The sequence below is a fragment of the Rhodnius prolixus genome, unplaced genomic scaffold, assembly GCF_049639745.1.
Source record: "Rhodnius prolixus isolate KJV_2025 unplaced genomic scaffold, Rpr scaffold_5, whole genome shotgun sequence".
Taxonomy (NCBI): domain Eukaryota; kingdom Metazoa; phylum Arthropoda; class Insecta; order Hemiptera; family Reduviidae; genus Rhodnius; species Rhodnius prolixus.
In genome coordinates, this window is record NW_027411624.1 from 38,495,985 (window position 1) to 38,521,050 (window position 25,066).

At 32.0% G+C, this 25,066-nt stretch overlaps 1 protein-coding gene across 1 annotated transcript in view; it reads right to left on the bottom strand.

The window, feature by feature from the left end:
• Positions 1–2,428: 2,428 nt before the first annotated feature.
• The window catches only part of LOC141458005 (uncharacterized), a 36,756-nt gene continuing 14,118 nt past the window's right edge, over positions 2,429–25,066 (bottom strand). Inside the window, exons 4-7 of the mRNA XM_074135478.1 lie at positions 19,846–20,075; positions 8,803–8,962; positions 6,151–6,303; positions 2,429–5,422 (exon numbers count right to left, since the gene is read on the bottom strand). Of these exons, the coding sequence (XP_073991579.1) occupies positions 5,282–5,422; positions 6,151–6,303; positions 8,803–8,962; positions 19,846–20,075 (684 nt within the window). The 3' untranslated portion in view covers positions 2,429–5,281. The remainder of the gene's footprint in view (positions 5,423–6,150; positions 6,304–8,802; positions 8,963–19,845; positions 20,076–25,066) is intronic.

Here is a 25,066-nt window from a genome sequence, read left to right on the forward strand (position 1 = left end):
TTTTAGTTTACTGCAAATGAGAGGTGCCACTTTATATTTTTCCATGGGAGTTTGTAAATTAAGGTAGGAATCATTTATTTTCTTTTTTGCAAAGAATACGTTTTTATTTTAAAATGCAGATCAAGATGTGGTTATCAAAGCAAAATTCAGTCCCTAGAACGCTCTAATCTATTTTTGCAAAACGGTTCGGATTAACCCTGGGTCCATCATCTGATTATAAAATAATTCAAAGAATTGACAAAAAAACTTTTTTTATCAATTTAAATACTTCCTTTGGCTTAGATTGTGTACGCACAATTGTGTCAATTGTTTAAATTGCTTTGTAGACTGACTATATGGACCCAGGTTTGGTCCATATGTGTTGCATAATAAATAAGAGGCTTCTAAAGAATTATTTAGCTTTTATTTAGAACCACAACTATTAGAAAATTTTGAAAAGATTTCTTAGGGCTCGGATACTGCAAAGCTATCTGTCTGTCCGAAAAGATGACGTCTCTGAAATTAACTATCATTTAAAAAGTCTTCCGATCTCTGCTTAAAAATAAATACCATCTTTGCCCGACAATAGCTAGTCTAAATTCAAACTTTGATGGATCAGTTCGTATTTTCTTCTCAACATTGATTGCCATGCAAAAGATAAATTTAGGAGACATGTCAGGAACAAAAACTGTATCATCAGGGAATATCATCAGAAATTTGGTTATACTGGATTCATTGAGACCATAAAACACTTCCCTCCAAGTACACTTACAAGATTTGCCAGGTGAAAGTTGTGGTAATGTTAGATTTTAATATACATATATATTAATATATAGGCGCCACGGTAGCCGAGCGGTTAGAGGCGAGACCTGCAAAGCTAATATGCATTGTGGTACTGGGTTCGATTCCCGATCTTAGGCCTGGGATTTTATTTAATGGTTAATAAAAGAAATTTTCAGTAAAGTATGTTAGCTAGTCGCCTCCGTACACGACACCTAATTGGTAGTTGGACGTTAAGCCCCGCCTGAAAAAATGGGCGATTACTTTACTTTACTTACTTTATATTAATATATGTAATAATATATATACTATATTTAAAATTGCTCCTTTATAGTTGTATCTTAGTTTACAGCGGATTTCACTCACAGACTTCATCTCTATACTCTTCATTTTATTTGAGACTTTTACTGTTCAGGTATCCTCGAAATTTCAATAAGTCTAGAAGGGATAGGAATAGAGTCAACATAAGGTCTCGAGGAGTTTAAGAAAAGTAGATTTACTAACCGTTGGACGCCTCAAAGGAAAGTTATGATTGTCAATTCACTTTGAAATGATACTAGAGTAAGTAAATGAACCTTGAAAATTGTAAATTCTTACGAGAGATGACTGGAGAAGGGTTGAGCTCAGTTTTAATGCATACATGACTCAGAAGGGAAATCTTTCACCACAGTTGGGCGAAAAAGAACACTGACAAGATGAGTATTTGGTCAACGAAGCATATGGAAAGAGAAAAAACAAATGGAAGAACTTGTTGAGGATAAGAACAGATCAAGAACGTAGTTTGCCTCATACTTTCTTTGGTCACGTTAGTAATTAAAACCTCATTAATTACAATTAATTTGTTTATTTCCCAATACGGAGTTAGAATCTTTCAGTTGTGAATTAGTTCCAGCCTGGCAAAACAGATGATCAAATCAAACAAACGGCAAGATAAGGAATCATGGAATGCCAGTTTCTAAAATTTTCAAGTAGCACTTGTATAACTAGAAATACTAACTTTCTTTGGATTACTGCCTTGGTGATTAAGGGCAGCTTGTGTAATCTCTGCTTCATTATTAGTAGTATTGAATACCACAATCAAGAGATTCACTCTGAAAAGATTCTAACAGTAAGATCTGACGAAGGGCAATATTTCTTCGTCTGTCTATCCAGATTTCTAAAGATTACTGAGTTTTCAAAAAAGAATAACGGGAAAGGCTCTAACTTTAGTGGCTGCAGTTCATATTCAAAAAAATCTTTATTTCGTAATGTGTAAATTAGAATAATTCCTTTCAGATAATATATTAGGTAAGCCTGTAGCCCCAGTAAGCTTTTCCATTGCTACCGAGTACTCTACATGACAGCTACTGGGACAATTGTAAAACGCAAAAGAAAAACATTTGCATTATTAGCTACTAGAAAGCGTCCCTTCTTTACTCCAAAGAGGCTTTCCAGCATTTTTACATAGACACAGAATTTCTTGCATTAATAAAGTTCCAGATAAAATTATTTTTTTTAATTAAAAAAAAAATCTCCATTTACGAAAATAACGCGACTGAGAAAAGTAATGCCTAAAGGAGGTTTTAAAAAAAAAACAAGTGGATTGTAGTTCCAACTTAACTTTAGAGGACAATTTAAATATTCCACAGAAGGGAAATTCGAGAACTGTTGCAATAGATTACTACTTGAGTAATTGTTAACACAAAATAGAATCTTTATTTAAAATAATAATAATAAAAAAGGTAAATTATAAAATATATTTGTTAGACATTGCAATAAAAACTAATATTAATAAAAAAAAAGAATGAAATACGGAAATTCACAAAATACAAAGAAAACATAGTAACTAACTTAAATAAACACAGCCTAAAATAAAGCCTCTAGTAGTATTTTTCTCAAAATTGGGAATGAATTTTAAAATAAAAAGGTAACATTTCTTGGCTTATTTTTCTTTTTATTATTTGTGAGTATACAAATAGATCGAATTGTTCCATTTTGTTCCCTTTTGTACAAAATTTTATTTGTCATTGTCTTTTAATTTTAAACAAAAGATAATTTACTTACATGAAAGAGTATGTACATTTACTATCTTCATTAAATACTTCTAATTACCATTCCATTAGATTAAGTATAGTAATTCGGGTGGTATGAATAAAATCAACATTAGACTATTCTCATTAAATTCAGTTAATTTTAGGTATAAAAAAGTTTAATTAATCTGTAATATGTCATATTTTGTGTTTGAGGATGAAAAAGAAATATTGTACGATTTGGGTTCTTTTCCTGTAAATAAAAACCATGCTCATTTCGATGTCCGCCTTCGAATTGATTATCTTGACATAATCAAAACTACTCTCTCAGTATGTGGAAATGTAGAGCCTCTTAAGCGTCCAATTCCTTAGAGTAAGACTCTGTCTGGACCTCCACTATCAAATCTCCGTCCACCACTTAATTAACGTCTAATTTGAACTTATAAACAGTTTTGTAAGGGCCAGCAGAAACTTGGATTTTGGAACTCTATCAGGAGATATTTCTGGACATTATTTCACTCCTTTGAGTCGTGAAATCAGTCCTGAAGTGATGCCCTTTTTATACCTGGTGTACTTTCCATAAGATAGACATAAGTTTTTTCAAATTTGACTTTTTTTGGAAGACTTTTATGGTCGTACCTAGAAAACTCTAGTTATTACTGAAGCATCAAGCTTCTTGAATTAGCTTATACAATTCTACGAATGTTTGGTTTTATTTTAGATAAATGATCCAAATTCAAGGAATTATATGTAAAATTCGATCAGAAGACGCAGTATTGAGAATTGTATTACCACACTCATGAAAATCAATACATGTTTAATACAATTTAATAATACATTTGTAGTAGAGTAATAGGAAGACTGAATAATTTTGATTTTACTTTTTTTGTTGGTTAATTTAATAATTTAGCTAGGCTTGGTGAATACCTACAATATTTATACCACCCATTTTTATAAATAGATAAAACCTAAAAATAATTTCTTAAAAATAAAACATAAATATAATTCTTAATTTGGCAAGTAGTACGTATATAATGTTTGTTAAGGGAGGGTTTGTAATTTATTAATAAACTAAATTGTTAAGTACTTATTATTTTTTAAGATTATCTTTCAATTTTTTGAAAAGAGCTATTGCAAAACATCTTTGGACTTTTTTCCGTTTGCAGTATTAAAACAACTTTTATTATATGCAGTAATTTGGGAGAAAAATCATAGATTTTTCAGATTTGTGATCATTTCACACAAGCACATGAGGGCAGTCAGGAGGTCAGGGATAGGTCGTCGCCCCTTTAAACCAGTTAAAAAACTTATGCGTACACTAATACGACTTTATCTTAATCAGTTATAAAAATTTTATTAAATCGACAAATCTTCTTAGCATAAAACTTTGTTAAAGCTTATTTTATCTTAACTGCATGGCGAGTAAGATACATTCCAATGTGCAGTTACTAGTGTGCTCTAGTTGTATTGTCCGCCAGTAACAGCAGCACCATCAAGCTGAGATGTTACAGTTTAAAGTCTATGTTGTTCAAAATTGTAACAGTTATTTTGGGAAAAACCTTTCAGATAAAAGTGATAAGTGTATTAAATAAATAGCATTTCAAGTAAAATATTAAAAAACATTAATTTATAATAGTTATTAATGAACATTTTCAGAGAACATTAATTATGAGCTGGGGGACGTCATGATTACGTTTTCAATATTATATTAGCCAACCATCAATATAGGTAATGAGAATTTAAATATACTGTAAAAAAATAAGGATTTTTCCTCAACTCAAATATCCTAAAAGGTTAAGTAAAGCTTTCGTAACTTAATGATATAGTGGTTTCTGTAAACTTGTTTTAAAAGTTAAGTTTGAAATTTTATTTGTAAATTATCTGCATTTCTAAAGAATGGGGAATTTTGCTAACTTTGTTTACGCATGACTTGCCCTGGTTATTTTAACAATTTTTCGCTCGACCTCTTTAAATAAATCTTGGCTGGCCTATGCATATATGAATTACGATTAAAAGAATAAAATCTTGGTTTTTAAAAATTCTTTTATTAATAGCTCTCGTTTCATAGTGTGGATGACATCAAATCTAAGAAAAAATTCAAACAGCCAAAATGGTAAGAGAAATTTGGAATATAAGCAATAGAATGTATTCAAGTGCGCAGTTTTAGAAGTTATAAATTTATCTCGGAATTAAAAAAAATAATTTTTTTCATTGTTTAGGTCGTCATTTTATTGGATTTATTCGGTTAAAGCTCGGAATTGTAATGATTTATTTAAAACTAAAAAGTAAAACATTTTGTTTCATGACTCACAATTAATTATCGTGACTTTCATAATTCATACTATGGATAAAATTTCTTATTTCTGTGCTTTGCACAGTACTTTCAAAAAGCAATTTTTTGCATAAATAGTATGACTTTACGCAGATGATAGATTTCAAATTTGTGTCTGTATTTTATGTTTTGTTAATACTTGTATTTTCTTTTGTAGAGACTGAATTAGAAATACTGTCGTCTAATCTCTATCACTGCTGTGAATATGATGATGGTGCTGTGGAACGTAGGTTATCTCAGATCCTTCAACGGCCGGTCTTAAGTGATGCGGCGCCACATCCAACGTAGGATTCGGAAGAATCTCCTCAGTATCACCTATCAACTACCAAATAAAAAGTTTGTTTTAAGTATAATTTGATTATGTTACATGAAAAATTTAGTATCAAAGATATTATCCGTGTTTTTTAAATTTATTTCTGACTTGTGTAGGTTTTTTTTTTTCATTTTCAGCGATCGGTGCATAAGTTTTTGTAGAGAATTTTTTGTTGTACTCTTTTTACTATCTATTTCTGAGGATCCAACTAACATTCCACCAATGAAAAATTTAGTTCTCTATCACAATTTATATTACAGATGAGAATCCTAGCAACTTAAATATGATTTAATTTGCTTACAAACAGGTCATTTATGCTATTCTGCACACTTCTTGCAACTATATTACTCTGATTTGACGTATTGCCATTACACTTCACAATCGGACGCTGTCAGACAGTTGCATTTCAGACTCTTTCAGACATATGCTCCTACCAAATGGCTACATTTGTCTGTCTTTCAAATAATATAATGTGAATTGGTATCAGACCCATGAGTGAAGAAATAATCAACATTAATTTAATGTTAGTTCATTTTCATTATATTATTTTACTACGAAAGTTTTTGAAAAAAAAATCCTCCAGCGATCCCATTAATAGAAATATTAAAATTTCTTTTTCTCTCGCTCAAAAAAAGATAAAAAATAATAATCTGAATTTTACTTATTGCTAATGAAAACATTTTATAAACTAATTATAATATGTACATATAATAGCTCTAGAAAAACAGCATTGTTACCTTCGAATGATGTGGACCATCATGTTTATGCGAATGATGCTGATGATGTCTGTGCACAGTTTCCTCAGCTTCCTCTGACAAGTTATGTTCCCCGCCTAATTTAGACAATAGAAGTTCCTTCAGTTTGGTAATATCTACTTTCACTTGACCATCCTGTAACAAAGAAATATAAATGTTCAGAGAATAAATTCAAGCCCCGCAATTTTATAATTTAGAAGTCTAAATATTTAAAAATTGAAGACTAAAATGTTTATTTTACAAAAAAAAAAAAAATAATCGGGACAACCTAATAATTCTGGTTATAATTCCGCAGAGAGAAGTGGACTGGCTGTTTTCTAAGAGATATGGAGTCTCCTGTTATCACATATCGATATCATGAAACAACATTTGGACTACACTCCATGATGCAGACAGTGCTATGCAATTTAAATCCAATTCAGGTTAGAACTTATATCTAACGATGACGTTACCCATTTTATTTGCAACTTTTTTTTTTTTTTGCCAAGAATACAGTTTGCGGAAAGTTCTCGACGAATAACAGTGCCTTAAAACAGTAGTACAGATAGAATTCTAATTAATAGAAAGAATACAATTACCGCAAGATAAATATTTTCAGAATAAATAGATTTCTAAGTTCTTTAGAATTTTCTCTAAAACAAATTTATTTTATTTTCTTTAAAGCTTCGAAATTGATTTCTAAGGATTGTGGGGAAGAAAGCTGGGGCTAGTCTTAAGTTTAAACTGCACTTTCACATTTAAAATCCAAAGACTAGCTATTTGTAACAATCACTTAACATGGTGAATAAGGAAAGGACATCCAATCAATTTCTGCTTAAAATTTCTCTAAAACTCCTTTATGAGCCGCAGCGTGCTCTTGATGGAAGATGATTATTAAACGTCCACATTACACGTTAGTTTTTCCGGTCCTTGAAATTACTGTGAAATTTGTTTTTGGTTAGCGTTGAACAGTTGTGGCACCCTCCTGCACAAAGCTTTCCCATATTCAATTCACGATTTAAAATGTACCGTATTCTTTCTTCTGTTAGGTCAACGGTATGTGCTACTACATTCAACTTTAATCGCCCAACGTTCAACACCGTGTACTTCGTCGATTTCTTCATTTAATTACAGTTTCGGGCCGCATTCACGTGGTTCATCTTCAAGAGAATTATAATCATGAGTTGAAATTCGGATTGTTAAAAATCAGTCTTCCTATAAAACTACACCAGTTTTTGGTTAACTTCTGTGTTCTCTCTTTCAATGCTTCTCTTCTCTTCTCTTTTATGATGTTCAATTCATTGCAATTGCCCTTAGGAGCTAGCTAGCAGTGGCATTATGAGGATGTGACCCTCAACCGCGTTGAGATAACCTTACTCTTAGTGAGTTTTCACCTAGTGGTTGGGAGGTGGTCAAGTAGAGCCATCTTTAAAAAGGCCATTGGAAAAAGGCACTTTATTCTTGACTGCAGCTCCGCGATATGATACTGCCGATCTAGATCTTTGATTGTTCGCAAGAGCTGTTGGAAAACAAACCCTAAAACCATTTAGTATTCTGAGTTTTTTGTATGCCGATCTATATTTTTAGTAATTTTTAGGGCAATTAAAATTTTCATCTAGATGTAAAAGTTAGTTTATTTATTTAACAATTGTAAAATGGAGAAAGTCAATTGAATGTTGCGAACGAGATATTTATAGTTATATTATTTTAGTTTTGAACTCTTAGCTGCTAAATGGCTCCTACTTAAATAGTTTTTATCTTACACTAACAAGATGTGGCATAAAACAACTTGACTGTCAAGTAAAAAATCATCGTACCTACTTAGGGTATATTGCATCATCATTGTGGAACACATTAAAGCTTTTTAAGAAGCGTCTAGATTTTAACAGCTTAAATAAAATTCAACTTGTGGTAACATTTAAATTGGAATATAAAATAGAATATCATTAATACAATTTCTGAAGGTTTTATCTATTTTCTTGAAACGTTTGGTATAAATAGATTTATATTAGAATGTTTAATAATCAGTAGATAGACTGAGTTGCAAACACCTTGTTCATTATTACGTTTGAAGGACATTTGATGGCATCAAACCGCAGACCTTCAAATCTTACTCCTTCTTTTTTTCTATTTATTTTTATTCAATAATTTAAATACTGCCATGTAAGGGACTACCTCCGAGTTGATGTACACTAGTAATTTATAATATATCATCTAGTACAGCGTTTTGTACCTTGGTTCCCTTGTTTGAAGGAGATTTATTGTTCATTTAAGAAGAACAAATGATTTACGCTTTTCAAATTGACAAACATTTTACTTTTTCTCTCATCCCAATCCAAAAAAAAGAAAGCAATAATAAAATACCCATCAAAGTTGCTTTTCCTATTTCGAATTGTCATTTCGGCACTTATTTACGTTTTGACGTAAATCCTATTTACGATTTTTTTCTTTTTCGCGATGTTCTCATAATGACTACCGAAATTTACATTAAAACTATACCCAAAAAAGTGTATCACTTTTATTTTAAACTTTTCTCTGGATGTTTTTCTATAAGTGATAATTGGGAGTTAATTATTTGCCGTTATAAGTTAAATTCGAAAACCGTTTTTTCAAAATTAATTTTGTCTTTGATTCAGTTTTAAATGATCAGTTTACCTGTCCTAATTCTTCCGCTTCATCAGCCAAACCTTGCAATTCATCTTCTAAACCACCACGATCTTTTAGTTCTGTAATAAGTACGTGTAGCTTGTCTTCAGCTGAATTCAGTCCCACTAAGTCTCCACTACCGGACAACAGCTTTAATAGTTGGCTTAATCTGAAACAAAAAGTTATTTTTTTAAAATTATTATCTCTACACGTGAATGTAGTACATATGTAATAGTACATGTGAATGCAATACATAGTATAGGTAACAATTGCTAGTGCATCTAAATGGCTCCTCTTCTATGACGTATTTTGTTGCTGTTTTTGTTTGTTCATTGCAATAACATATTACAATGCGTGGGGCAATTTTTCTAGTGCACTATTCACTATGAGTCTGTCAATGTGATATTTTGTTAAGTTGCTACAATTAATCTATAAAAATGAGTTTATTGTTTGTTTTTTATATATACTTTTTTCGATTTTCTTGAAATGTAAACACCTGTGCACATATAGATCTATCATTTTGGTTTAAACATTTTTTTTTTTTAAATGTTATTCCTTAATTAATCTTCATTCTGGTTAAGTTCATTTGAAGACAGAAGTATGAAAACAACATTTCAAAAGGTTATTCATTTAAATAAAAAGATCTTATTCCATTAGTTATTAAAATATTATTTGAATGACTGAAATCAAATGAAGTGAATTTAAAAAGCTCGTGGCGGTTCTATGGACTTAGGCTGTGCGTTAGTAAAGTCAATGGCCGATAAGAGACTAGGTCAGGAATGTTCTGGTAATGGCCATGACTTTTTACTCGTCCGCAACATGCGCTTTTTTTTTTTGTACCTGGCATTTTATTCCATTGATTGAATTATTTTGGTTTTAACAGAAGAAAATAAATGCCTTCCGAGCTTGTCATGTTAGAGGAAATAATTTTTTGTTAACATTAGTGTTGTATATTCTCTCAGTTTTTCAGTCAGAGTGGGATTGAAGTGTGTTTGTTCAAAACAATTAGGAGATCTCCAGGTTGTTACTAAAGTCTTATGTTTTTCTTTCATATATTTGATTGAACTGTTTGTGATACTGTTGTGTCGTTCTGAGCAAGAAAAAATTGTAAAAAACTTAAACTAATTTAGAAAAACACAAAGACGAATCACATTTATTGAAACAATGAAGGAAATGATTGGTTCTCATGTTAAGCTTCCCTCTCGTTTTTTTCCCCTCCAGTTCTTGTAGTACTAAGTAATGTATTTAGAGCTTTGCTAGAATTCCAAATTTGTAAGAAAATTAGGTTTACCGGATGCACGTTAAGAAAACAATTAAAATTGGATGCTGGCATTTGCTTTAAACTTGGTGTACTAAATGTTTATTGTCTATCATCCACTTTTATTAATCATTTTTCCAGATAACTTGGTTCAAGCACTGTTTTCTGGGATCGGTGCAAATAGCTCTTAAATTGAAACCACAGTTCCTGGTTGACAGTGGCTCTGCTAAGTGAAGAACAGTATGTTCCGCAAAAATTACTTCCAAATCTATTCTCTGGATAACGAGGAAGAGTATATATTTTTTGTGAATAAAGATAAGCGAAATGTAATGATAAGATTCTAGAGGAAGAGTGTAGTATCCATTCCGGATCTTATAATCAGTTGAATTTTTTCTCTCTAAAATGAGTAATGCTGATTATTATCGTATTTTAAGAAAAAATGTAATAGCGTAGCTATAGTAAAATGAAATTTTACCCTAATTCGTAGCTATAGTAAAATGAAATTTTACCCTAATTGGCTTCAACTATTATTCTATGCTTGTAGATGCTAGAAACTGAACTTTATGCTTTTAGCCCTATGGGACATTTGATACTTGATTACCATTCCTTTAGATGTGTCTTTAATCAATTTTGTTTATTTTCAGCAAAAAAGCGTATCAGCTAGTTCTTTGGGCTTACGACTCTCTGGGAAAATTCCTGCTTTACATCGCTTTTGCTCCTAGTAAGGAGTAGCATCCCAGTCTCTTCTTGAAGGCTCTAGGCGTCCCAGCGAGTTTTCAGTCTAAAAACACTACACTACCTCAATTGATGGTGTGTTGCAGGGATCACTTATATTAAAGGTGTCTATGTGAAAATGTAACTATAATTTTCTTTTATGAGAAACATTTTACAAGTAGAACTATAAGATAAGGACAAATATCTTCAAATTATCCTTAAAAGGAATAAATCAATGATTTCAAATAAGAAACAATAACATACTTATGATTTGGGGCACAAAAGACAAGAATGGATTTTAAATTGCTTGGAACAAGCGTTCGAAAAAGGTGATTCGTTCTGCGTTGTTAAAGAGTTTGTTGTCTATTGAGCAGATCATTTTTTTTGTGATGAACGTTTATTAGGTTATTAAAGAGTGTTGTTAAGGACAGAGTGTTGAGCTGTCTGACATAATGGGCACATCTAGACATTAATTCTTCTTTTGTTAGTATTTAATCGGACCTTTTCCCATAATATGTAATAATTAAATTTTCAAATTAATACCATACATAGTGTACGTGATATCGCCTTGCGTCTGCAGATAAGCAACATTCGTCTCGATCATCACAAAAGTATATTACGAATTTGCACAATGAACTCATTCAACAGGAGTGTCGAACTTCTAGAACGGTTAGCATGGACCTGAGGAATACCTATACTACTGGGTGATTTGATCTAATGTACTCCAAGAGCCTAATAGGGGTTAAAGAAGGTATCTATCTACAGAAATACGGTGAATATTCATTTTTGGAGGTCCTTGGAGTTTGAGACATTTTGTAACAAGCAGATCTTAAAATGAAATCTTCAAGATAAGAGCATTGTTATTCATTCTCGAAGTTCTGGTGGAAATTAAAGTCACTAGTGCCGTTAGAGACTATTGTGATACTGCGTTCAGTCTTTCGCCGTCATAGGCAGCTCCAATAATTCTGGCTGCCAGGATAGTGCGTAATATGTGAACAATGAAAAGACGTACGATTTACCTGGATCAGTTTTATTAAACCTCTAATGGAACTGTAATACTGTGACATCTCTATGTCTCTGGCGAAAGCAATCTTCGAGAGTTAGGTTTGCAGCGAATTTTAGGCAAGTATTACTCGCTTTCGGCGAAATCCTTAATATCTAATGTAATTACGATAATACGCACGACTTTTAGTTTTTTAGTTATTCTATTCCTTTAGATCATTTTCTTCATTTTTTTTAATCTTCAAAGGACCTCAAAGAATATATCTCTAATGGAAATTATATTTTGAAAATGCGATCGATCTCAGTACTTACTTTTGCTAGGAGGGGAAGGAAATTTATTTTAAGACTTGCTGATCAAATGCTTAATTATGCTTGAATAATTCTTTTAATTAATTCGCCGTGAAGGTGGTCGCTAATAAATATGCAAAAAAAAAGGTAAGGAAATAAATAATAATAGCGCGGTGGTGGTAAGTGAATGAACTAGTCGGCTCTCGAATGGCAGTAGGTGAATATTACTATTTCTGAAAGGGATCATTTCTGAAATACAACTCCTTCCAGTTATCGAACCTGTTTCTTAACAAGGTTAGAGATTATTATGAAAGTGGGAGTTAGTGGATTTTTATGTATTTCATAAAAGTAAACAGTTTTATATATTTTTCTTTAACAATTTAAAGGAAATATTAGTGCTGTGAAAGTAACCACTTTCTTAGATTATTTATTCTATTACTTTCTTCTTCTCTTTCCTGCTTTATCGCTTCAATGGAGTTGATCGGTCATAAATTTAGTAATCAAGTTTTATCAATAGAAATCTACTATCCTAATAAAAATAATCTCATCCTGCTGGGTGTTGACCACATCCACCTCCCCAACACTGCTGATCGCCAGTGTCTAATTCCAAAGTTATTATAGCTTTGCTGCTGTCCGATCCTCGGCCGATTCATTCTAAGAACATCTTCATGACTTTCTTAGATCTAGCGCTTTTCTTCAAGAGATTATTTTTTAAAACCCAATAGAGTTGAAACCATTATGATCTTTAAAACATAAGGTTTCTTTATTTAGCTCTCACAATTCTTCACCGCAGATCTCAAATCATTCTTTTCTAATACTTTGACCTTCTGCTTTTAGACTATGGTCGCCGGCACCGTACCTAAGGACTGATCAGAATAGTCTTGTAGAACACAACTTTTGTTTTCTTTCGATAAATTTCGGTATTTTCGGCTTTTTGGTAACGCGTTACCGCACCAATGTTGTCTAATTTTTTTGACATACAATGTTGTCCGTTCTTACTTGACAATCAAAATAGTAAGCTGTTATATTTTTCGAAGAAATGTACTACTATGGTTTATAAATTGGTTTATAAATATTTTAAAAAAAGATAGGAAAGCCTCACTGAATTGCCTGAATAAAAAAGTCCTCTTTTAACGACGACGTGAGCAAATTCCAGTATTAAAACCTACTTATCGATGCTATTTGATCTGTTAAATTCTTTAAAGAGTAGCCATTCATCCTTGGTAAAGGGTTGACAGTTAATTTACCCTTTTTAACTTTGTTGTTTGTTCGTTTGTTAACTGGATTTATTTTTCAAAAATTTTGTATGAATTAGTTATTCATGTTTCATTACTTATGTCTCATTTAGAGAATGTATACCATTTTATCTCTGAATGTCCTTGTCTGAAGGAATTCAGAGTGTTACATTTTAACAAGAGCACTCTCTATTTGGAGGAGTTAGTACAGTATCTGAACGGGTACAGGGGATGGTTACCTCACATCAGATACTGCAGAAATGCGTGGAAATATATGTATTGCCTCATTTCTGAATTCAATTATTGATATTTTTTTTCTGATTTTGATTTTGGCCTGGTATATTGCTTAATTTATGATAAAGTGCTGTATATACATATATAATTTAATTTATTTTATTATTATTATTTTTTTCTTCATTTCAATTATTATTTATTTATTTATTTTTTCTTATTAAATACTTATTACATTTTTTTACTCCACATTTATATTTTATTAGTAATTTTTTTGAGTACTTTTTTGTTTTTTTTCTCACCAGGATGTGTAATTTTGATTTGTTTATTTATTTTTCACACAAACTCCGCTGAAGGTCAGTGACCAAGCGTCTTTGTTAATATATTTGTTTGTATGTTTCCAAATTTCAGTTATTAATAAAAATATTATCTATCTATCTATCTATCTATCTATGTTTCATTACTTGAATGTGAAAGTTATTCATATTAGGTCTTGCTTGAAAAATTAATTTTTTTCTATTAGTCACCTTATTTTGGATAGTAGTTCTTGTTGACGAAGAATGAAATGAGGTGACTCGGAACTCTTTTGTCATCATTAGGCGGTGAATCCTTTCTTATGGCGTCTTATCAGTGACTCGTATTGTAGGCCCCCCTTAGCCTACTCCTCCATTCTTTATTCTAAGAGTTCGGAATTATGATAAAGGTTGTCTCAATCTTAGTAATTAATGAGGGAATAATATTTTTCTAGTTCTGAACTTGTCTTAAAATATGAAGTCTCTCAGGAAACAAAAGTTTGCTAACTAAGTGGCTATTAAGAAGAAAATTAAATCCTATAACTTTTTTTCAAGAATGAGAGAGAAAAAGGCAAATATATATGTATGAAATAACTATTTGATGATTAACCGAATGTGTGTCTATGTATTGGTGCGTGTATTTGAATGTGTTGTAGAGGGTCGGCCAGGGCACTCCTCTAACTGGACACACCTACAAATTATTACGTATTCTGAATATATAAACAGCAGACAGACACAAAAACACATTGCTGGGACTATGTCCCACTCTCTACTTTTACCTCTCCTCAAGTTTATTCTATCTCTTACTAATGCCTCCGTCTCACACTACCTGCCAAGTCCACATACATCCAAGCAAAACGCACCTTAGTTTCTTGCAAAAAAAAAATAAAATTATGTTTTACTTAATCTTCTTTTTCTGCACGTTTCATTTTCTAGTGAAGTACTTTAAAAATTATTTTTATAGCAACTTATTTTGCTGTACAGTATTTAATTAAATTATAAATGTGCTTAGCAGTCAACAGACTGGCTGATAAAATTGTTTTGTGAGCCTCAATTAGTTCAGCTCTTATTTTATGTAAGAGTTATTATAAGTTAAGGTTATCTTTGATAAAAGAAATTGAATTTGTTAAAAAAGGTTTATTTTATGTCTTTAATTAAAACTGATTTAGTAAGTTAAACTTAATTAAGTTCTTAACGCTTTTAGATGGTATGCTAGAATTCCGTGAAAATAGAATAAACCGGTAAAGAATAGTGTTCTAATTTAGGGTTATTCATCTATAACAGTTTTTTATTTTCCATTTGACTTTATTTATTTACTTCAAAACAAACAGTGACAAAACCTACAAAGTACGTTAGAAAACTCACGCTATTTGAGATTTCGGCACAATCGATCTCACCATTTAGAATCTAGAAATATAAAACTCAGATCATATCTCAGTCGCCAGTCCTCAAAGGAATCTAAATTGCACCTTCATCATCGTACTGCTTAAGTATTTCGCCTACTGAGTAATAATAATGATAATAATGTCTTATTTATACCAAAAAAAGTAAACACATGTTCTTCAATATAAAATAACATTCTACGGCATGGAAATTCCGTCTGCCGGATGGTTAACGCAGAATATAATAAAATAAACACTGCAGTAACACACAGAACAAAAATTACTACGTTATATAGAAAAATTAAATAAAAAATTTACAGCTTGAAAAAAAGAAATAGACACAGAATATTAAATGCATGCTAATCTAAAGAATACAAAAGAAAATAATACATGAAAAATTAAACAAAGAATTTAATATACCTAATTAATATATTTAAAAGAAATACACGCAAGCCATGAAAGCAATAAGACTGTGATAGTCGAAATCATACGACGGCGGTAATGCGAAGCATGTCGCACAAAGTAGATTAAACGTTTGCAATCTTTCTCAGAAGAAGCGTTAAGAAAGGGTATCAGTGCTGATGCAGGAAAAGGGCTTAAGCCAAGGTACTGCACCTGCAGTTCACTAAGGGCAGTAGACTCGCACAGAAATCCTCTCTCACAAACGGATCACAAAGAGGGCAGTTAGCAACAGGACGGTCAAGCCATGGCATGAAATTTAAATGTAAGAGCTCAAACCTGAACAAATCATTCAGATTAAGAGCTAAATGGCATGCTGTGTACTGATTCCAAATAATTGAGGTTAACTCAAGTTTATATCTTGCAAGTTATTAGTGTAATGTTGGATTACATGCCTTTAGAATCCATGATGCAATTAACCGGATAGTTTTAGCAGCCATCCTACAACTTCATCATTGTTTTCTGCGAATTGGAGTCCCTGGTTCATTAGCACTCTTGTTCAGCGTCAATTTTGAGCGTTCTTGACTGACGTTAGGGTATTACCAGTAGGTAGTAGCTTTTTATAGTTTTTGTCGTTTTAAATCGCGTATGTGGATACCATCAAGCGTTTGTCTGAGGTACACGTTCAGTATGAGAACAAGAAAGTGTCTGGTTATAGTTACTGGAGGGTAGATGACACCTCTAAGAGTAAAAGATGTGCACTGACATTTTTGGACGCCTACTTACATTTTCCACTTTGGATATCATTCTTCCAGAAAAGTTAGTTCTTACTGTAAGAAAGGAATTGACTAGACTGAGTCTGAATGAGGAGAGAGGACGGCCATGTCCTTTAATTAGAAATAATTAATTTTCATTAAGTTTAGAATAATAAAACTACAAACATTTTTTTAAAAAGCGAGAGACCTGTGTTAGCTTCTTCTTAAAAGGTCACTTGAGGTTTATCTGAGAACCTTCCTTTTACAATAAAATAAGAGTTGGCTGGCATGAAAAACATTATTTAAACAAGATTCTTTTCTTAAGGTATTGTTACTTTTTTTGTCCACTTTATTTATATAATTTCGGATTGCCTGCGTTCCTTCCCCCTCTTGGGGGAACTGCCCTTTGATACAATCAATCAATTTTTATGATCATAATTCTTACGAATTTATTATAAATTTCTTTTAGTAATAAAGCTTATTGTTTCAACACCTCTTAGTGAACATTTGTATAAACAAATGGTACCAGAAGAAGTATTTGTACGTGTTAAGAGAGATGACGTAATGCTCCTAAGAATGTACACCGTACACTCGTAAGTGTTGTCTGTGTGTGTGTGATGAAAACATTTTCATAAGAAATTAATAGCTTGCATTATGCAATAAACTACTTTTCTCATCTTAAAGTTGTAGAATTCACGGTCAAGTATAACCTTACATTTTTATTTCTTTACTCTTAGGAGGATTCTGATGTAGTTTTCTTGTATTTCATAAATGAATTCAAATATTTTTTTCTCTAAAGTAAATTTAATTTTATTACTTCTTATATTTGCTTGGATTTTAAATTTATCTGGGACATTATTTTTCAGGGTGATTTAGTTTCTTATTGCGTTCCATAGATGGCACTTGTGTCGTTAGTCAAGGTACGTTATTGTCAGTGTTTCATGCTTTATTTCATCAATTTTTTTTGCATATGTTTCAAAAATGAGCTGTTAAAAAAATTTTAAATATTTAATTTAACCAAATGGGGATGATGATATGACGATGAGGATCTTGAATTATATACCTTATTCAGCATTCAGTTATTTACTGCCAATACATATTCTGCACATGAAATAGCCCCTTTATACTGGCATATGCAGATTAAGGCAAAACGCACTCCCCCCTCGAGGTATATCACAGGTTATTGGTCGCGAATTTTGTCCCAAGCTGGCTTAGAACCCTTTTGACTGAATCAGGCGTTATTATGCGGCTCTTTTATACGGCACGGTAACTACTAAGCAGGCTTTTCCAAAGGTAAGCAATTTTTTGACTGACTTTCATAGACTAGAATAGGGTAACAGAGATATCGGCATCTTATAGCAAGGCGTTGAAATCATAAATTTACGATAAGGGACTTAAGGCACCTTGAGATTAGAGGAGATGATAAGCAAAAACAACTGTACAATTGAACAAACTGAAAACCCTGCGAAAATCTGCGAAATTAGATCTCTATAATCTGAGAAATAGGTTGCTAGCCGCGTCTAATCTAATTTAAGGGAAAGTTTACTAGCAAATATGCCCATTATAAACATAAATTCTACTTCAAATTTACTTTGAAAAATCATTTAACTACTTTGGCTTAAGTGGCGCATAATTTAAACAAATAAATACTTGATAGCATATATTTGCAAAATTCGTAAAAGTAAAAAACTAAAAACTAAAGTTTCTATTAGAACTTAATTAAGATTATATTGTGCTTAACTAAGAGTATTTTATCACGATGTTGCACGGACATGGCCGACATAGTAAAAAAGGCCTTTGTAAGACGTAGTTTGTCAATTACCCTATAATTAATCTTTGTTCAAATTGTTTAAAGAGTTTGCCATTAATTACATGTAATTATCCGCTCTTTTTTATATTATTAGTAATGGCAGTAACATCTGTTTAAAATATTCATTCAAATTATTGCTGTTGTACATATGTTTAACTTAGTTGCTCTAAATGTTTGTTTTTTTGATCATTTAATTTTTTTTTATGTTTTTGGGGTTATTATGGCCTGGATTTTTTTTTCAGTGCACTGGACTGTCAATCTCTTTATAAGCAACACTGTCCATTACCGGTACAGTGAACGTTTGAAGCTGCAAGGATTAGAAAGTCTAGAGGGCAACAGCTGGATTCGAACCCGCGATCTCTGCGGGGGAATCCCTTCGCTTGTTACTTTTACATCCCGGTTAATTTAAAGCAGAGTTGCCTCAAACAACAAAAGAAGAGGCTTTTAAAAAATACATATAAAATAATTTTCGGACCCAAGTTGAATAATAAATAAGGCTTCTTGATCAGTTGTTAGAAATATTATTTCATCTAAGATTCTTAGAATATTTGTTTTCTGAGGTTGTCAGTGCAAACAAGTAGGATTGTGTCGATTTTTTTTTTAGGAATATACATAAGTAGGAATTTAATTTGAATTTAGCATTTAACCAAATTACTCTAACTCCACACTCTTAAGAGTCACTTAAAAAGATAACCGCCCGTGCAGACAATCTTTAGCAAATGATCAGTGGCGTAGCTTCTCTTTCACTTCCGAAGCGAAAACTAAACAAAATAGTTTTTGGAAAAGGAAACAGTGCTTATATTTAAAACTATCAATATTTCAGTGCACAAATATAGCTGTGATAAAAATTGTTTCGAGTACAGTTAATCACACTGTCATTTTGACTGAAAATGTTTTATACTAACAGTCCATTTAGATGTTATGACTAGTTAAAATATACGTTCATCAATTCTCGACAAGCGTATCACTGTTTAGTGTTAAGTGATGATGTTTACTGTGCTCCTTAAAACGAAAATTTAACGGAAACTACCACGGAATCTCCTTTTCTCATAGCTTACTTAAAAAACTGCTAAAAGATCCATTCCTAATCTCTCTCTTTCTGGGTGATTGAAGGAAAATTTACACATCATTTCCTGTTTCTATGTATGTGTCTGGAAATTGAAAAATTTGTTTAGATTTCTCTACTGAATTAAAATTTTACTGAGAGTTCATCCGACAACGAGAAGTTTTATTGAAATTGAATTGAAGATTCTCACTGGCTACAGCCTAACTAGATAAAATAAACTTACTGCGCTACTGCAAATAATGTAAAATATCTAAAAAGGTTTTCAAGATCTATTAAACACGACAGATGGATCCACTTTGTAGGAGAAAGTTAATTGGCTCAAAGTAATCGGCCCTTAATGGACCAGAATAAAACCAGAAAATGAAGTGAAGATGTTTAATTGAAGTGCCCGTCTAATGATTGTTTACTAAAGACATTACTCTAGGAGGAGATCTAACGGTCCCTTGAGAAGAGTGAGTGCTGTGAAGATCAGCAGAACTGTACCGTAGTAGGGATAGACGGAACTGGTTCGATTCCCACGTATGGATTAAATTAATTATTTTCTTTTTTTTTTCTCTCTCCTGTTAGGCTGTAGACAGGGAAAACTAGCTCTAAATAAGTAGGAAACTTGTTGACTTACTTGTAGTTATGCTTCTTGTGCGCCATCGCTCCTGCAGGTTGTTGAGAACTAGCATTGCCTTTTGGTTGTGACATCATGTTGAGCAGTTGAGGCACGTCCACGGTGGTGACCTCATGCACCGTCGTACTTACCTCTGGCTGCACGTGTCTGCACGTCAGACAGGAACAGTCTTCTATGAACTCCACCCTCTTCGTCATGGGCTCCTTGTCTTCGCCACAGTTCAGGGTTATCTGCAAATCATGGTGATAAATCTGGTGTAAGCAATAGTTATTAGTAGCTACTGAAGGAAGAATTAAAAGTCTGTCTTATGGATGGAAACGGAGTTCAAAAGTTAGTTTCTTTTCTCATTTCTTGAGCTTTTGTACAAGTTTTGTGACACCATTTTCTAAAATAGAACCCACTTTCAAGCTATGAGGAAAACAAGATGGATTATGAATCTAATAAGTAATAACACTTCCGACACTCAAAAATTTAAGTGTTACTCAACAGCGGGTATTTAAATATTTAAAATTGTATTTAAGGCAAATTATTGTAGATGGCATAGATTCTTGTAGCTTCGTAGTATGTTATGTTTGCCATGTAGCGAATTTGAACTAACTCAACCAGTTGGAATTAATTGGTACAAAAGCCCACTGTTACTGTTAAGAATCTGTTTTTTCTTTCCTCCTCTAAAAGATGCATCTCCCCAGATATTCTGAGCACGCCTCCACTTTGGTCATCTCTGATAGGGAAGGTTGAGGATTATGTCAATCCGTCTCTTCAAGTCTGCTCCTAGCAGAGTTGCCCGGGAACAGATTTCAGATTTTTACCTTATCCTCCCCTATTTCCTCTTAAGATATAATAAAGATATTCTAAGAAGTATGTTCTTATCGCAAATAAAAGAAAGAATTAAAATAAATTGATGATGAAAGACTTTGCTGCCAGATATAACCAAAAGACAAATTGTCTTTCAGCGTTGGTGTGCATAGCTAGGAGTGTAGGTTGGTCGTTCAATAATCTTCAGAGATCAGATATCACAAAAGTAATAAACCAGCCATTGTATGTGTGTGTGGGGGAGGCAGTGTGGTGACCTTGATTATTAAATGGTCGTTAAGTTGAATGATTCTTTCTTTCTTGATTATCGATTTCTATCATCATCATCTTCTGAATTTGTTTTCCACTTGTAACTTAATCTTCTTTTTCAAAAGTTGTTATATCAATTATATTGTTTCCGATTAACTAGTTGATCGCACGGGTTTGAGGTGATCTGAAATATATTTCATGAATGATGATTATATTTCTCTTTGTCAGTTTCAGTAATCTTTTAGATAAATAACAGCTGATTTCACTTCATGAAATCTAATTAATTTTAATACTATAAATATAAATTTTGAAAAAATAATCAATTTTATATTGTTGATTAAACAGAAATTTATTAATTAAAATGTTTTTAGAACATTCTTTAAGACGTAGGAGAAGTTATTATAACAAGGAAGTCTTGTTGCAGTAATTATAGTAATTTATTTTCCTTAGGTTTAGGAGGAGGCTAGGTTTTTAGTTTTTTCGTCGGGAGTAAATTGACGATGTAGGAGCTTAGGCTGTTTGCTCTTCAGATTGTTGTTCGATTCGTTCTGCCAGTTGTGAATCTGAAATAGCTCAGATCCCTGAACTGGATTTTCGTCCTATAGTCGAACTGTTGCTGTCGTTTTTCTTTGGGGTTGCATTTAAATACACCTTGCACAACAAGTGAAAAAGGTGAAATTACATTAAGAATATGCGTTGGCATAGCACTAGCGCACATTCATTGACTTAGTGAACGGTGGCCATCCATTTTAGGCTTCCTGAATAGTCCCGTTGTAGTGCGATTTATAGCCACAAAAAACCCATAATATTAATTGGGATTAACTGTGCAATCGAAATTGCAAATTTTAAGAAAACCGATTCACCAAATAGAACCACTTTATTTCGATAGATTTTACAGGTTTTATGCGATTTTTCCGAAAAAGTTTCCAATAATTTACTTTAAATTATATATTTTCATTACTATCTGTAACTTTTTTTAAAGCTTGTTTTTCCAGGCAAATTTTCCAGACAAAGTGTGTAGCCATAAGTTTGATTTAGAGGATTAAATTCGTGAGTCCTACATGACTGAGTATGACAGGCCAATACGTATTTTTTAAGTAAATATTCTGTAAAGAATCGCCTAAGGGTTTCGTTTGAACTTAGATATTAGTTGATTTTTTTATCAGGGATAAATAAATCCACCGTGGTTTTAAGGAAACTGATGTCTATTCCCAGACTAGAATTATTTTATATTTGAATCGTGTTGAAGCTTAATATTTTTTTTTAGTCAAGGTCTAAATTTGAAGAACAATTTCAATTAGAAGCTGCGTAGAAGAAGAACTTGCCAAGAGATCCCACAGAATGTTTTATGATGGATAGATATTTAAAAAAAAAATCTCCAACAATCGTTCGATCTTGCATTCAAATTCAGATTCAAAATTTAATCAATAAGAGATAATCTGATAAAAGTCATCATGTTTGTAACAGTTACCAGAACCTAATTGCACTGATAACAGGGTATAACCTCCATTTGTAAGTAGTACAAGACGAATTAGAATGCCAGTTCTAGGTTTTTTCTTTTTCTTTTTTTTGAGAACGACTGATCAAAATTTACATTCAAAATTAGATTTAAGCTTAGAGCCTAGAATTAAGACCAGTTTAGGTACAAAAGGAATTTAGATAGAGAGACCCCATTAGTTTGAAGATGGCTCAAGTCTACCAGTATTTAGATGTCTTGTGTTAAAAACTAACAAGCAAAATGTGCGGGTCTCCATCATATTTATATTTGTAAGTAACATAATATTCTTTTAGACAGCTCCAAGTAAAAAAAAAGTGTACGGTAAAATTTTTGAACATAAATGTCATTTGTTATCGTCAACTAGGTATTCTTTAACACTCTACACGGTCTAGAACTGGCTCAGTACGTTACTCATTCTATGTTAGCCAATTATATTTTAGCTTTCTTTAATATTTTTTTTTATTCATAACATTATTATAACAACTATAGTATTAGTGAGGCTCTTTTAGTATCACATCATGTTTTAAAAATTGGAATTTTTCGCACAATAAATTGTTGTTTCACTATGTTTTGTTTGACCTGGGTTATTCCACCAGTATAAATAAGATAATACTGATTTGTCCAATCTAAACTTGACGTAAATAAATCAAATATTTACGACCAGTTATTTTCTCTTTTTGTTAAATATCTATGATTTCATAAGTTTCGGGTTTTGTTCAGAAACTGTTTGCATTTAAATGATATAATAATAGTTATGAAATCATACGGAAATTCCCACACTAGCATTTTTTTTTTTTACCGCGATTTGTTTTTTTTTTTAAATTTATAATTTGTACTAAATTGTCTTCAATAGTGCATTATTATTTATTTAATACCAAAGTTATTAATACAATTAAGTATCTCAATTCTCCTGTATGCCGTTGATATAGCGATACTTTGGCATTCCTGGGGTGACAGGTAAATCGGTGCATCTTTTAGAACATTTCAAATTAACGTATTCTCACGAATATAGTCTTGAAAATTTGCTTACTAATTCTGGATGATCTTGTGAAGACAGCTCAGCAATCTGCCTACTTTTGCTATTTCAGAAGCTCATTCACATAACCGTAAATTTTTATTTCTGACAATTATAGCTTACTTATGTTATGAGGTTGTTCAGATTAAGAAATATGGCTCTTGTGTTTCTAGAACAATGATAGACGTTTTTCATTTTTTAGCCGAATATACCCATTCTGATACATCTTTAGCCAGGTCTTCATTCGCTATTAAGATCTAATCAATAGTTTATTTCTTTTCTAAGTAGTAAAAAAAACTGTAGTACTCTAATTATGCAAATTTTGCATTTAAGTGAAGTAAGATCTGATTCATTTCTTTAATTACTAAATGTTGAAGTTCCCTGTTAGCTCTATACTTCTGATAACTACTTGTTTTCGTGATTTTAAAATCTCTGACATTGCTTTTCGCTTGCTATTATGAAATATTTCTGTTACTTTTTGTTATGTGTTATGTATTTTTATGTAATTTGAGGTGGATTTTTGGGATTCTAGAGGACCTGAGATCTTAATTTATAGTGTTTAAGAACTAGGTTATGGACTATCAGGTAATAAGAGGTTCTAATCTTCTTTATCTCAAATCAAAAGTATCTCTAATATCCAACCACATATTTCTTTTCATTAGACTAACGTTTTGGAGTAAATTTATAATTTTTAATCTCATTAAGTAGAGGTAAAGAAAGTGTATTTCATACAAGACGTGTTTTTGAGTAGGCATTTCAAAGAATTATTTAGAACAGTCAATGAATTAATAATGATTCAACACCTAGAAATTATTAACTACAAAATAATAATTTATTACTAAACGGAAGTTAATCTTGATAAATTCACAAAAAAGAAGAATGTTTATGATTAATAACTACCGAAGTTGAAAGAATTGAGAGACCTCTAAGGGAAGATTGAAGCAGTCAGCGGGAGGTGTCGGTAGGATGATGGACACGTTAGACCGCAGGAATGTCCAGCGGTGGTCAGCGTGTATTACCTGACTATTTAGTATAATACCAGGGTCCAGACTGAAAGTGTGAATTGTTCAAAATTGGTTTCATCACTAGACACCTCAACTCCAAGAAGTGTCTTTTTTTTAGTGTTTCTCTAATTTGTATAATTTTTTTTTTTTGTCTTGTTCGGCGCTATGCAATGCTTTTCGAAATATAATTGTTAACGAAAATGCAGGTCTTGGGTATCACATCTTAAATCGAAAAAAGTGTGATGCAAATATACTAACTCGGCTTTCTATTACCGAAGTTTAGGTAATGAAATTTTCTTGAAACAACTAGTCCAAAAAATTTGCTTAATTTATCCAGTAAAATGACATTTTTTCAATTATTATCTTTTCAAATTTCTCTTTTTTTTTTTTTTTTGTACATATTAAATTCTGTTACATTTAAATAACATTCTAAAGGCTAGATATCACCATCTCTCCCCATAAACTGTCTTAAGAATGATTTGTTTGCGGAGCTGTATTTGTCTACATCAACTTTCGTAGTTGAAACGACATCATTGGAGCCGTTTGCAATAATATTTTAAAAAACTGAAAAATTGATTCAGTAATATGGCATTTTTGAAGTTTGCTTGATTTTAGCTTATTATCATGCCTGACAGTGACGCC